At 22.0% G+C, this 14,893-nt stretch overlaps 4 protein-coding genes across 4 annotated transcripts; all 4 read left to right on the top strand.

Moving 5' to 3' along the window:
- Nucleotides 1-34: 34 nt before the first annotated feature.
- On the top strand, nucleotides 35-1,710 carry SRAE_1000145500 (ATP-dependent RNA helicase WM6; the record flags this gene model as incomplete). Its single annotated transcript, XM_024648412.1, has 4 exons — nucleotides 35-133; nucleotides 174-276; nucleotides 319-842; nucleotides 1,159-1,710. The coding sequence occupies 4 exons, from the start codon at nucleotides 35-37 to the stop codon at nucleotides 1,708-1,710; spliced, it is 1,278 nt and encodes a 425-aa protein (XP_024502393.1).
- Nucleotides 1,711-4,065: 2,355 nt separating this feature from the next.
- SRAE_1000145400 (P-loop containing nucleoside triphosphate hydrolase domain-containing protein) lies at nucleotides 4,066-5,857 on the top strand (the record flags this gene model as incomplete). Its single annotated transcript, XM_024648411.1, has 4 exons — nucleotides 4,066-4,271; nucleotides 4,328-4,502; nucleotides 4,563-4,921; nucleotides 5,173-5,857. 4 exons carry the CDS (start codon nucleotides 4,066-4,068, stop codon nucleotides 5,855-5,857), a joined length of 1,425 nt encoding a protein of 474 aa, XP_024502392.1.
- Nucleotides 5,858-5,953: 96 nt separating this feature from the next.
- Nucleotides 5,954-7,249, top strand: SRAE_1000145300 (Histidine phosphatase superfamily, clade-2-containing protein; the record flags this gene model as incomplete). The annotated part of the gene is made up of 2 exons (XM_024648410.1): nucleotides 5,954-6,133; nucleotides 6,182-7,249. 2 exons carry the CDS (start codon nucleotides 5,954-5,956, stop codon nucleotides 7,247-7,249), a joined length of 1,248 nt encoding a protein of 415 aa, XP_024502391.1.
- A 3,653-nt stretch (nucleotides 7,250-10,902) lies between these two features.
- Nucleotides 10,903-12,320, top strand: SRAE_1000145200 (Arrestin family and Arrestin-like, N-terminal domain and Arrestin C-terminal-like domain and Arrestin, C-terminal domain and Arrestin, N-terminal domain and Immunoglobulin E-set domain-containing protein; the record flags this gene model as incomplete). Its single annotated transcript, XM_024648409.1, has 4 exons — nucleotides 10,903-10,925; nucleotides 10,970-11,450; nucleotides 11,496-11,579; nucleotides 11,628-12,320. The coding sequence occupies 4 exons, from the start codon at nucleotides 10,903-10,905 to the stop codon at nucleotides 12,318-12,320; spliced, it is 1,281 nt and encodes a 426-aa protein (XP_024502390.1).
- Between the last annotated feature and the right edge of the window lie 2,573 nt (nucleotides 12,321-14,893).

The following is a 14,893-nucleotide window of genomic DNA, read 5'->3' as shown; positions in this document are numbered from 1 at the left end:
TAAATTTTAATTTATTATAGAAAAAATAAATACAATGGATGAGGATCAACTTCTAGATTATGATGAAGGAACTGCTGAAACCACTGAAGTTGTAGCTAAAACTGATAACTCTAACCAAACTAAAAAAGTCAAGGTAAATTAGAATTAATAAGGATTTTTTTATTTTTTTTAAGGGAACATATGCATCCATCCACTCTAGTGGATTTAGAGATTTCCTTCTCAAACCAGAATTATTAAGAGCTATAATTGATTGTGGATTTGAGCATCCATCTGAAGGTATTTTAATCAATTTTTGAATATTTATATTAATAATTTTAGTTCAACATGAGTGTATTCCACAAGCTATTCTTGGTATGGATATTCTCTGCCAAGCCAAGTCAGGTATGGGAAAAACTGCTGTTTTTGTTCTTGCTACTTTGCAACAATTACAAGCTGTTGATGGTACCGTATCTGTTCTTGTAATGTGTCATACTCGTGAATTAGCTTTCCAAATTTCAAAGGAGTATGAAAGATTCTCAAAATACATGAATGGTGTTAAATGTCATGTATTCTTCGGTGGAGTTCCAACTAAAAAAGATGAAGATATTTTGAAGAAGAATACTCCACACATAGTTGTCGGAACACCTGGACGTATCCTTGCTTTAGCAAGAAGTCAAGATTTAAAACTACACAACATAAAATATTTTGTTCTCGATGAATGTGACAAAATGATTGGAGATGCCGATATGAGAAAAGATGTTCAAAGTATTTTAAAACTAACTCCAAAAGAAAAACAAGTAATGATGTTTTCTGCCACACTTCCTAAAGATGTCAGAGAAGTTTGTAAAAAGTTTATGCAAGATGTAAGCAATTTCATGAAAATTTTATTTATCTTTCGGTAAAATGTCTGATGCTCTGGATATTCCAAGCGAAGATTTGTTTTAAAAAAAATCTGAAGTAGGTGCCAAATCTGGCTGAATTGTTTAGAGTACATATGTCTCAATTTGCAGTTTTGAATATGGCAATGAACCCTTTCTCTTTGATAATGTGAGGGATTCAATTACCTGTGAAAGATTGAAAGGATCTTTTTTATAGAGTACAGTTCTTGAAATATAGTTAACTTTTTTTCTAAAATTTGAATTTCCTTTATTTTTTATTAATTTTTTTTGATTTTTTTAGCCACTTGAAGTATATGTTGATGACGAGGCAAAACTTACTCTTCATGGTCTTCAACAACATTACGTTAAACTTAGAGAGCCCGAAAAGAACAGAAAATTACTGGAATTATTAGATAGTTTAGAATTCAATCAAGTCGTTATTTTTGCTAAATCAGTTCAACGCTGTATTGTTCTCAATCAATTGCTCACTGATCAAAATTTCCCATCAATTTGTATTCATCGCCAAATGCCACAGGCAGAACGTCTTGAACGTTATCAACAATTCAAAGATTTCCAGAAAAGGATCTTAGTTGCTACTAATTTGTTTGGTCGTGGTATGGATATTGAGAGAGTTAACATTGTTTTTAATTACGATATGCCTGAAAGTTCTGATACCTACCTCCATAGAGTTGCAAGAGCTGGACGTTTTGGTACCAAAGGTCTTGCTGTCACATTTGTTGCTGATGAACAAGATGCAGAGATTTTGAATGATGTTCAAAATAGATTTGATGTTGATATTACTGAACTTCCTCAAGATATTGAGAGTGGAGTTTACATTGAAGGAATGGAATGAACAATTTTTTTTTTTAAATATTATTTTGGCGGCCATGAATTTTCATTATGTGAGTAGGGCTTCTATCACATCTGGCTTGACTATGATCTTTATTTTTTTTCATCCGAATAAACTCGTTATTTTGTGTTTTTTTTTAACTATTATAAAGAAATTTGAATAATACCAGTTGTACAATTTATTTCTAAACTTAATTTTTTTTTTTTAAATTGTCTTTCAGTAATTTTACTTTTTATAACCTTTTAAATATAATTTAATAAAAGGTATTATTTTGTAACTAATCAAAAGAAGTAAATTTCTGTAGTGTTACAAAAAGAAATCAATTATTAAAATTTTTACCGTTTTTTAAGTAGCCTTTGTATAATAAGAATTAAAGTAAATTTTGAAGACCAAAAAAAAGCTGCTCTTTTAGACATTGATGTTTAATATGGAAAATATAAACAATTTTCTTTAAAAGTATAATTGACTTAATGAAGCAATCATTTTATTTTTAATTCTAATTATCAAATATTTTAAATGTTTCATTAAACAAAATTATTTTAAAAATAAACAAATTTTTGACAATTTATCTTTTTTAAAGTATTAATAAAAAAATACCAACAATCGATAAAGGATATTTGATAATGTTTAAAATGTATAAAGAAATTATAAAGTTTATTAAATTTTATATCACTGATGAAAGTAAGATTAGCCTTTTTTTTTGAATAGGATAAAAAATAATGATATAAAAATTGATATATGATTTTAAGTTATTTTTAATGAATAGATTTTGAAGCTTAATATAATTACAACAGAAGAAAAGATTTTAAAAACTTTGTTAAGAGTGTAGATAAACTTATACAGTTTAAGAATAATATTATGACCATAAAATGAACTCTAAAAAAGATAACAAATTCAATAGTACTGTTATTTGAAAAATTTTAAAAAGTAATCCAGTGTCATATTTGAGAGATGCTTGAAGATATAAAACTACTTTTTTAACCAAAATTTTCTAAATTTTTCTGTTGGTCTTAAAAAATTTTGTAGGTGGAGTTTTGAAATAACTTACAGTGAAACAAAAAAAAATTCTTTGTGGAGGTGTGGGAGGAAACAAAAAAGTAGGTGCTTTTCATGACATTAAAAATGTTATAAAAAAAATAAAATTTGTAAAAATTATTGTAGAAAAATATATAAATAATTTACCATTAATTATTCATGAATATTTTTTAATAAAAAATTATAATTTTTTTTTTTATATACATAATTTTTTTTGTAGCACATAAGATTGATAAATGACTTAAAAATTATTGTTAGATAGATGGATATTTTGATGAATATAAACATTATTTATTATTTCTTTTGATTTATTGTTTTTCATATTGTTTTAATATTATTAAATTATTGTAATTTTTCATCATAGATTATCTTAATTAAAAAAAATTGTATTCTTAATGAAAACATAAGAACAAGTTAATATTGATTTTTTTACAACATCGTGAAAAATTATTTTTAAAAACATTTTAAAATATATTGTATATCAAAATAAAATATTCTATTGTTTAAATATAAAAAGTGTATATTTTTTTTGAAAATTTTTTAAGAACATTATTTTTCTATCTTATTATAAATTGCCTTTTTATATAATAATTTGTCATTTCCTGATACAAATTACTTGAATGGATATTTCCATGTAATTATATATTATTTTTATCTAGCAAAATAACTATGTAGTAATTATAATATGTAATTTACAAGAAAATTATTTATTAAAACTACATGTAATTAATAAAAAAAAATAGTTTAGGTTAAAAAGTAGCTTATATTAATGTGTTTACTTATCCATTACAATATTATCATGAAAGTTCAATTAATAATTTATTAAAAATTATAAAAACTAAACGATGACATTATTATTTAAAATATTAAAAAGTTTTATAATAGATAATTTCTATAATAAAAAGTATGATTTCCTTGAAATGTAACTATTTATTGTGTTTTGAATGAACAGAAAGTTTATGATAACTATCAGTAATCATTAAAATTTTGTTATGCATACCGTCACGTTTTGAATTAATTATAAGTCCAGTATAAAACTTTTTACCATGACTGTACATTTTAATCATAATATTTCTTCCAAAAATACTATATATATATTTTTTTTTTAAAAATGTATTTTTAAATAATTAATTGTATTTTTAATTGTTAATCAATTATTTGGTGATGTTATTATTTTTAATTATATGTCAATATTTATAAAATTAATATTGATTGTTTAAGTGGTTAAGAAGTAAAACTTACGTTTTTAATATGCCCAGTTCACCTGACTGTTTATGCGCAAAAGGGAGTTTTACTAACTATATTTGAATTTATTTTTTTAGAATGTCATTAAACGAAGTTCAGATGTCTCCTGATAAAGATAATGGTTCTATTGTTGGGACAGTTTTACCAGATAAAAAATCATGCTTCAATTGTTGTGGAAGTAATACTTTTAATGATATTGAAGATTTAAAAAGGAAAACAGGTTTAACAAATGATTTTTTATTATTTCATATTCGTTCAATAACAACTGATATAAGATTTACTTTGTAAGTTTTTTTTTTATTTATTTATATAAGTATAATAATTTTTTAATAAATTTAAGATTTTCTACTCTTTTTCCAAAAGTTTTACCATTATGGTGTAGTGGTACAATATTGATACTTCTCGCTGTATTGTACTCCTCACCTGATGGCGGTTTTCCAATTTTTATTTTTACAATAATTTGGCTTGCAATATTTTTTGTAGGACTTTATGGATGTATTATAACAAGAAAATTTGTAAGTTTTATTATTGTTATTATTTTTTATTTTAATATATATTTTATTAAAATATTTTAGCTTCGTCTTGGTTTAGCACAATGTGTTATGGAAGTAAATCTTAAATTAATGAAAAATAATCTTTTATTATATGTAAATGATTGTGGTGATTCTTTTTGTATTAAATATGGATTAGTATTTATTAAATATAACTTAAATGAATGCCATACTGAAACAATGAAACTTATTCGTATCCATAATGCAAATCAACCCATTAAAATAGATATTGAGGAAGCATCATTAGATAAGTTAGCAACAAAATATTTAATTAAACATACACAAGAGTATATGAAAGCGCTTTTTAAGGGAAAACTTTTATTTCCTAGATCTCCACGAGAGGGAGTTTCTGAATTTTCACCAAAGCATAATGCCACATCATGGTGTCTTTGCCAATATGTGGAGAAATTTCAATTTAATAAACAATCAAAAAGTATTCTTGATTATTTTATTTAATGGGTAGTATATAATCCATATTGTTTATTTTGTTTTAATAAAAATTTAACCTATTTTTGTTATAATATTTGTAGGTATAAACCATAAACTTTTTTTAATAATTATTAACATTAATAATATATTTTTTTAGATTTATGGCTTTATTTTTAATTTGTGGTATACCAGGTTCTGGAAAAAGTTATTTTTGCAATTTATTGATTAAAAAAAATGAAAACATAAAGTATTATTCTTTTGACAATTTCATTTTATCTCAGAATCAATTAAGTGATAATAGTTACAAAAATAATCGTATTAAATGGGAAAATTTTGTTAAAAAAAGTTTAGAAGAATCTGATTTTAATGTTGTAGTTATTGAGGATAACTTTTGGTTTCAAAGTATGAGAAAGCCATTTATAAAGTTTGCTAAAAAGTTAAAAGTCAAAATTGGTTTAATTTATTTTAATATTCCACTTTTAACTTGTTTGGAAAGAAATAGTAAACGTTGTGATAATGAAAATATTGACAAAGAAACAATTGTAAAAATTTTTAATAACACTGACCTCAATAATCTTGATAAGAATGACTATGATTTTTTTTTCGAAATCAATGAAGATACAAATATTGATTGTGTGTTAGATTTTCTAATAAACTTAAAAACTGATAAATATTTAAAAAGTAATAAAAATGTTTTAGAAAAAACTTTATTAAAATCAAGTAAAAATGCCAAAGATGAAAGAGAGGAGATGTTAAGAAAATCAATTTCTGTACTGGTAAAAGAAGGATATAATTTTAACGATCTTAAGATTATTAAAGATAAGATGAAAAATGATTATACATGGAGTGATTGTTTATCAACAATGAAAAAGTATTTATCAAATCATTAATATTTACAAATAAATGTTTTTATTTTTATATATAATGATAAGATAGTAATTATTCAACACAATTTAAAATCAAATTTAAAATCGTAATACATTATTATGATTAAAATTTTTTTATTACTAAGTTTTTTATTTTTTGAAAAATCATATTTTACACTACAACAATTGCATGTCTTTTTTCGCCATGGTGAAAGAACACCACTAAATTATTTAACATTCCCCAATGAAATAATTATAAATGATAGTATACTTTTATATGAACCCGGACAATTAACAGATGTATGATAATTATATCAACAACTTTTATATAACTATTAATTTTTTTAGAATGGAATAAAAATGGAATATATGGTTGGAAGGAAGTTAGCTTCTAAATATAACCTTTTTATTGCACAAAATTTTTCAACAAAGGAAAATGTTTATGCAACATCTGGTATTGATAAAAGAGTTGTAGAAAGTCTTTTAACTGTTCTTGCAGGAATGTTTCCACCATCAAAAAATGAAATAATATATGAATCATTGAATTGGAAACCAATTGCTATAGTAACAAATGAAATATATGATCATCCTGGAACAGGATTATGGAATTCTTGTCCAATTTTAAGAAATAAAATAACAGAAACATCTGAATATAAGAAAATTGATTCATCATTTACTGATGATAAAAAAATATTTTCTCAACTTACATCACTTAATATTCAAACTTTGTATGATTTAGATGTTGCTATTGATAATTTACAAACAAGATACATTTTAAATAATACAATACAAATTCCTTTATGGGCTAATACAAATGAAATGAAGACAAAAGTTACTCAACTTCACAATAATATACAGTCATCTTTTTCAAAATTATTTGCTAGTAAAATTGGTGGATGGCATCATCAAACTATAATTAAAAATATTGAAAATTTTATTTTAAATAAAACAACAAACAAAATAAATTTATACGGAGTACATGACACAAATCTTATGCTTCTTTCTCAAATGTATGGAATACCTAATCTTAATGATACACTTCCCCCATACTCATCATATATTATATTTGAAGTTCATCTTATTAATAATAGTTATTTTATAAAAACTGAATATGGTAATGGATCAAATCTTTTATCTGTCGATTCACCTGTTATATTTGCTAAATGTGATGAGTACTGTTTGTTGTCTGATTTTGAATCTTTGGCTCCGAAAATAACAACCGAAGAATGGAACATTGAATGCAAAGGTTCAGCTAAATTTTCTAACATAAATATATCATTTATGATTATCTCAACATTACTAAATATTATCCTTTTATTAATATTATTTTTTACTATTCTTTATTTATTCCATTACAAAAAATTATATAACTCATTAATTGTTAACGAGAAGACCCCTTTAATAATTTTAAAATGAGTAGGCTTTGTAATTGCTTAAATATTAAAGTAATTATTTTATAAACTTTTTGCACTTTCAATTTTAAGTACATTATGAATTACAAAACAAACAAATTTTCTAATGTAATTAATTAAAAATAAATGAGCTTAATGGAAAGTATTTTATCACATGATAAACTTTAAGTAACTAAAATAAGGAATATTTGATTGTTAACTACTCTCTTATTATTTTCACTTCCAAAAAGTTAGAAAAGAGAAAATGGCATAAAAATGACATTTTTTTTATTAGCTATCTGTGTAATTACCCTTTGAGGGTTAGTCTTTAAAATTTCCTTTATTTAGTAGGATTGTTTAATCTAATTTATTTTAATTTAATTAGATTTTTCTTTTTCCTGACTTTCTTAATTTGAGTATTTTAGACACTTTTTGAAAATTAAATTATTTCAATATTTCTCATTTTATACACCTCTACTTCTTCCATTTAAAGGTGGAGTTTTATTAGAAAATAATAATAATGATAACTAAATTTATTATAGACGTCAAATTACTTTAACCTTTCTACTCTTATTATATTTAAAAACATTATTAGCTGATTTTTTATTTAATCATAAAAAAAAATAAATTATTACATATTATATATCTTTATAATTGTTTTATATTTATATAAAATTACTATTAAAACTAAATATATTTTAAAAAAAATTCATTTCAAATATTGTAAAAATATTTGCCTGTGAAAATATTACTTTAACTTATTAACATTTCATTCTTGTCATTAAATTTTTTTTTTTTACTAAACAACGATAGTTTTAATTTCATTTAGGTAAATATTTTTTGTTGATAATTAATATCATTATTTAAAAAGTTTTTTTAATAAATTTTGTCCCTTTTATTGTGCACTTTTTTTTTCTCTTATTTAGTTAATTCTATAAAATTTTCTTGTCATAGGCATCATCTTATGAATAAAAACTTTTTCATGAAAAAGTCAGTTTTATTATTAATGTAAATATATAATATTCAAGATTCTGGTTAGAAACAAAAAATTCATACTTTAGAATTTTAAAACTTTTAAATTTTATTTTTTTTTATTTATTAATAGAGTATTTAGATAATTTTACATCATGTACCATTTTAGTGGTTTAAATTATTATTTTTTTTTATATTTTTTCTTATTTTTTTTATATATTATTTTGATATTAATATGTAAGATTTCACTAAAATATAATATATTTTATAAAAAAAAGGCATCTTTTGTACTTTTTGAAGCTATATTTGTGTGAAAATAAAAAGTTTTGTTTAATAAAAAAAAAAGAACCTTTATTCCTCATAACAAATACAATTTTTTTTTTCTTCCAAAATAGATTTTTAAAAATTTGAACAAAAAACTTTTACTATCTCAAATTTTGCCCATATATATAAAAGGATATCTAATTCCATTTCATTTTTCATTTGGCAAATAAATTTAAATAAACATCCAATGAGTCTACTTTAACAATACAACAAATTGACACAAAAACGTTTTGGAAGTATGTTTATCATAAGAAAGATTTCTCTTATGCTCAATATAAACATGTATTGACATAGACTGCTTATGATATATTATATATATATATTTCTCTTTAATTTTTATTATAAAAAATATATAAATTCTAAGTATTTTTATCATTTTTATTTATTTTTATTTACTATAAATGTATATTCTTTTACTATGTCTATTAAAGTTAATTTTAAATTAGAAAAATCACATTTTTTTTTATAAATTTTTAATGTCTAAACATTTTAAGAACTTTTAAATCTTAAATATTTTCGATTTTTTTTTTGTTTTTAAGTTATCATACACATATGTATATATTTTTGTTTTATAATATGTTTAATTTATTTTAACATTTTTGTTTTCTTTTGTTATTTGTAACTTATACATTTGGAATAGAAAATTTTGATAAATAAAATAAAACATAGATTAAATTTGTCATGTAATATGATTAAAAAATTTTATTTTTCTAATCATTTAAAAAAAATTCTAGCTACAATTCAAAAAGCAAGCGCCATAAGACATATCTTGCAATAGTATTATTGATGTACTACCTCCACACTGCGACTATCATCTGACACTGTCAAAAAAAAAAAAAAAAATTATGTATTAGGTCGATTGTCATTTTGAGTTTGTTTGTTATCTTTGATTAATAAGTCGCGCAAGATCTATTCAATCGCAAATACCTTTTAGTATTCTTGTCGCTTTTAGTCTTAAGCAAAAAAAATTGAATGAAAAATGATTTTTGTTAAAGTATTGTGCAATATAGTAAAGTATTTTGTAAACAGCTAAAATGATAATACGGGATATATGTATTTATAAATGTATATTATATAAACATAGAGATCATTAAAAAAAATATATTTAATTCTTGGAGGTCTTTCAGTTATCGATATATTTTTCAACATTAAAATAAAGTCTATTTAAAAAACTTTTGTATATCATCATCTTCTTTATTATTATTATTATTATAAGGTTATAATCATCTATTTATATATTAACAAAGAATGACCAATATATTTTTTTTTAAAATATAGTTTGATTAATGAATATATAATTCTTTTAATATTATATTTATTTATTTTTATATCTTTTTAAAACTTTTTAAAATACAACTCTTTTTATGTAATTAAAATGTTTAATAATGTACTTTTTTTTTAAAAATTAAATATTACAATTTTAATATTTGCCATTTAATTAGAGACAGAAAAAGATGTTGATATGTTATATTATTGTTTTTATAAAATATATTTGTTAAAAATAAAGAAATGTTGTTAAAAAAAATATATTTAGCTTATCATTATTATATAAATATGTTGATTTGCGATTGTCATATAATTATTTTGCAGAGGAAATATTTTTTTTTTAATTCTATTTGAATATTTTCAATCGAAAAATGATTGTTCATTTTTTGCTTGATATTTTTATAATTATGCTGTAATCTAAAATATAGGAAAAATTTTTACGACAAATAAATAAAATTATGAACAATTAATATATATATTTTTTAAGAGATCAAAGTATATTAATATTTAATATATTATTTATAATTATTATTTTTAGCATACATTTTATTTTAAGATGTTTGCAGTAGGAATACTTTTTAATGATAGATTTTAGTACTTATTAACTGTATATTTAAACAACATAGATATTAATTTTTAATTAAATTTGCAATATTATTTTTAATATAATACGAGAATATATTTAAAAATATATCCTTTTTCATTTTTCAATCTTTTTTATTTATATATATTTTTTTCATTATATAATAAGTTGCTTAATTTTAATTACTACTGTATTTTAGTTATAGTAATTTATTAAATATTTTAGACTATTGTGAGAATATTACTTCAATTTCCTGTCAGAACATTGACTAAATATTTGTAATAGAAAATAGTGATTAATAAATTATTTATTAATAAGTAGCTATATTTTTTAAATTTTAATAAATAATTTTATTCTATATTTCTTAAATAATAGCTTATTTATATAATTTTTATTATACCTAATTTTGTTATTTCTTATGACTGATGTATTAGATTTTCTTTCATCAATTATTAAAACATATTTTAGGTCTTTCCTATTATTATTAGTATCAAAAAAAAAAAAAATTTTAGCAGTTTACAAAGTAAAAAAAAATGGATAAAAAAAGTGGTACACGGTAATTATTTATAAATTATCAAAATGTTTATTTTTTATTTTTAGAGTATTTAAAAAAACTAGTCCTAACGGAAAAATTACAACATATTTAGGAAAAAGAGATTTCATTGATAGTGGTGACCATGTAGATATAATTGATGGTATGGTTTTGTTGGATGAAGAATATGTTACATCAGGAAAAAAAATAATGACACACTTGTTGGCTGCTTTTAGATATGGAAGAGAAGATTTAGATGTTTTAGGATTAACATTCAGGAAGGATCTTGTCTCACAGTATGTTCAAATTTTTCCTGTATTAGAAGAAAATCAAAGTAGGCCATTAACAAGACTTCAAGAAAGATTAAAAAAGAAATTAGGCCCAAATGCTTTTCCTTTTTGGTTTGAAATTCCACCACTTTCTGCCAGTTCAGTAACTTTACAACCAGCTCCGGGTGATACAGGTAAACCATGTGGGGTAGATTATGAATTAAAGACATATGTTGATGGATGTGTTGATATTAATGATAAACCAAAAAAACATAATTCAGTACGTCTAGCAATTAGAAAATTAACGTATGCTCCAATGGTTAAGAAACCTCAACCAATAATAGAGGTTAGCAAAGAATTTATGATGAGCCCGGGTTTACTACATCTTGAAATTTCATTAGATAGAGAGGTATTTTTTAAAATATAATTAATATTAATATTAACTTTTTTTTTAAAGATGTTTTATCATGGAGAAACTATTGCCGTGAATGTTCATATCCAAAATAATTCTAATAGAACTGTTAAAAAAATTAAAGCATTTGTTGTTCAGACTGCAGATATTTGTTTATTTACTACAGCAACTTATAATTGTGATGTTGCTAAAATTGAAAGTACTGAAGGTTTTCCAGTTGGTCCTGGAAGTACATTATCAAAAGTTTATAATTTAATGCCATTGTTACTATTTAATCGTGATAAAAGAGGTTTGGCACTAGATGGACAATTAAAACATGAAGATACAAATTTAGCTAGTTCTACAATTTTAAGTAAAAATACAACTAAAGAAAATTTAGGTATAATTGTACAGTATAAAATAAGAGTGAGGCTTTCTATAGCAGGAGCTTTGGGTGGTGAATTGGTAGCAGAATTGCCATTTACTTTAACACATGCAAAACCAGCTGAAAGTCCAGTTGAATCAAAAAAAAATATTTTAGATATTGATAATACAGAAACACTGGTAAATGGAAATGATACTAAACCAGAGGAAGAAATTGATTTAATTCAGTGGGATTCTGAGCCAGATGACAATGGAATTGAGGAGGAAAAAAATGATGTGAAGAAGACATTTGATGACTTATTTTTTGATGAAATTGCAAAATTTAAAATAAAAGACACGGAAAATGAAGCTCTACGAAATCATTTGCTTAATTAATCCTTATTTATTGTATAGGCGAAATTTAAGCTAATAAAAATTTTTTTTTCGATTTTCAAATATTTAAAATCCTTTCTGGGAGGGAAAGACTTTTTGCTGTCTATGAAAAAAAGAAATTTTTTAAAAACAAAATTTCATCTTCACATTAATATGGCTCCAGGAACGCAAAAATTGCATTTTCTCTTAGAATAACTAATGTTTGAGTGAAATTTTATACATGGGTAAAAAATTAACTAACAATCTAATTTTTTTTGATCCAATCTTTGACTATAACAATATTTTAAAAAGTTATAAATTATGTTAAGAAACATCTTTGGGCAAAACTTAAAAAAAGACCCTTGGGATCATAATTATTTATCAAATGACTATTTTTTTTCTTATTATGTCCATTGATTTCTGAGATAATCGTGGAAAAATTGTTTTTTATTTTTTAAAAAAATAAATATTTTTATTATAATTTTTATTCTTTTGTATTTCTTTATATATTAGAATAGTAATAATTAATGTAGGTTACATGGATTGTTAATTATATAAAAAAATATGGTACAGTCATGTAAAAAAAAGGTAATTTTTGAAGAAAAAAAACAAACAAAATGATTTAAAAAGAAGAAGTAGTTTTATAAAAATGATACAAATTATTGAAAATTATTGCATGTATTCATTATAAATATAAAAGCAAACAAATATTTTAGAAGACAGTTATTGTTGTCTTTTTAACATTTAGCTCATATAAATACTCAAGAGGCTAAAAAAAATTCTAACATTCAAATAAATCTTATCAATGAAATCTTTTTATAAGAAAAATAAAAACATTAAAGTGTAAGAATAAAGTTTAAGAATATATAATATGATAAAAAAAAAGGTTTTGAATACTGATGACTACAATCGTTAAATTAACATTGTAATGTAGGATGAATAAATAACCTATATGAAAAATAAAATTAATTTGATTCATGAAAGTTTGCTGTTAACAGTAAAATTAAAAAAAAAATTAATAACTTCTTTTGAAATGATGATATAAATAATTTTGTTTCATAGAAAGATATAAAAGAATTTAAAGAAAATGATACTAATGATTCAGAAATATACTCAAATTTTGAAGATATTTATAATTATACAAAAAAGTAAAAAAAAGTAAAATCTTCTCTTAAAAATTTTACATATTTTTTTTATTATAACATTATTAAAGTTTTGATTTAAGATTTATGTTAAAATGTATTTCATAATATATCTTTTAAAAATATTTTTTCCAAATAATAATTTTAAGATCCCTAAAATTAAAAAACAAACATATTAATAAATTCACATTTGTAACAAAAAATTATTTATTATGATATTGTAAATTGTAAACTAATAAATTATTCTTATCAATTACTTCTAACTTTATATTATTAATCTTTTTTTAGACAAAACAGAAAGATAAAAAATTTTTAAAGACATATTGTAGAATCAAAATAGAAGTATGATTTTATTATCTAAGTACAAAGTTTTATTATAAAATACAATTTTTAAAATGATATAATGTCTTTTTTGTGATTCTAAAGGTTAGATTTTAAAATTTAAATATAACTGAAATTTCAATGAAGAATTTTTGTTAATTAAAAAAAATTAAAGATTATTTAAAATTGGTATTTGTATGCTTAATTGATAGGCAATTTAATTTATCAGAATACAGTTTATTTAATATTTTATAATTGATATAAAAAGATTTTTTTTTTATATAATATATATTCATTTTCATAATATTGAAAAATGACAATTATGTCATATAATTTAATAGTTATTTTTCATTTTTATAAAAATGTGTATTAATACATATTTTATATATATCCTTTTAATATGTGAGTCATTAATAAAAATATCGGTCACCTATATCCTATCCTTGAAACATTACAATAGTAATGAAAGGATTTTGATAGGAATAGGGAAATCTCATATTAAAATTATATATTAAAATACCTGATTAAATTACTTCATATGGTACTTTACATTCAAATGATTATTATAAAAGATATTCTGGAATTGATCAACAACACAATTATAAAAAGAAAAGGATTGACCGATAAAACAACTTATAAATAAATAAGCATATCCAAACAACAAATAATTCGTGCATGGTACCTTTGTTTTCCATATTACATAAAATATAAAAAAAAATTTAACAACGTCATAATAATTTAATATTTCATGATTGTGGATCGTTTATACGTAATGATGATTGATAAATGTTAATTTTTTTTTTTTGGTAAATAATATTCAAAGTTTAGGCAAAGGATCATCCTATTGACATTAAATAATAGATAAATTTTACTACTGGCTTTGAATAAAAGTGAAAGTGTTAATAAGAGACATACATTTTGGAATTATCCAAAATATGAAAGAGAAATTGCATGGTCGCGCCATCCACACACCGGTACAAAATCAACTTCTTCTGGATATACATCCTATATGCAGCAGAGGTTTGAATTGCATTATTATTCGTGCCTAGTTAATTATATTTTATAATACCTACCTCTTCTATTTTTCAAAGGAACACTAAAAGACTTCATAGCTTCTATGTATTATCATTAAAC

Source organism: Strongyloides ratti, assembly GCF_001040885.1.
Source record: "Strongyloides ratti genome assembly S_ratti_ED321, chromosome : 1".
In the NCBI taxonomy this organism is placed as follows: Eukaryota; Metazoa; Nematoda; class Chromadorea; order Rhabditida; family Strongyloididae; genus Strongyloides; species Strongyloides ratti.
This window is presented reverse-complemented; position numbering and strand designations above follow the sequence as displayed.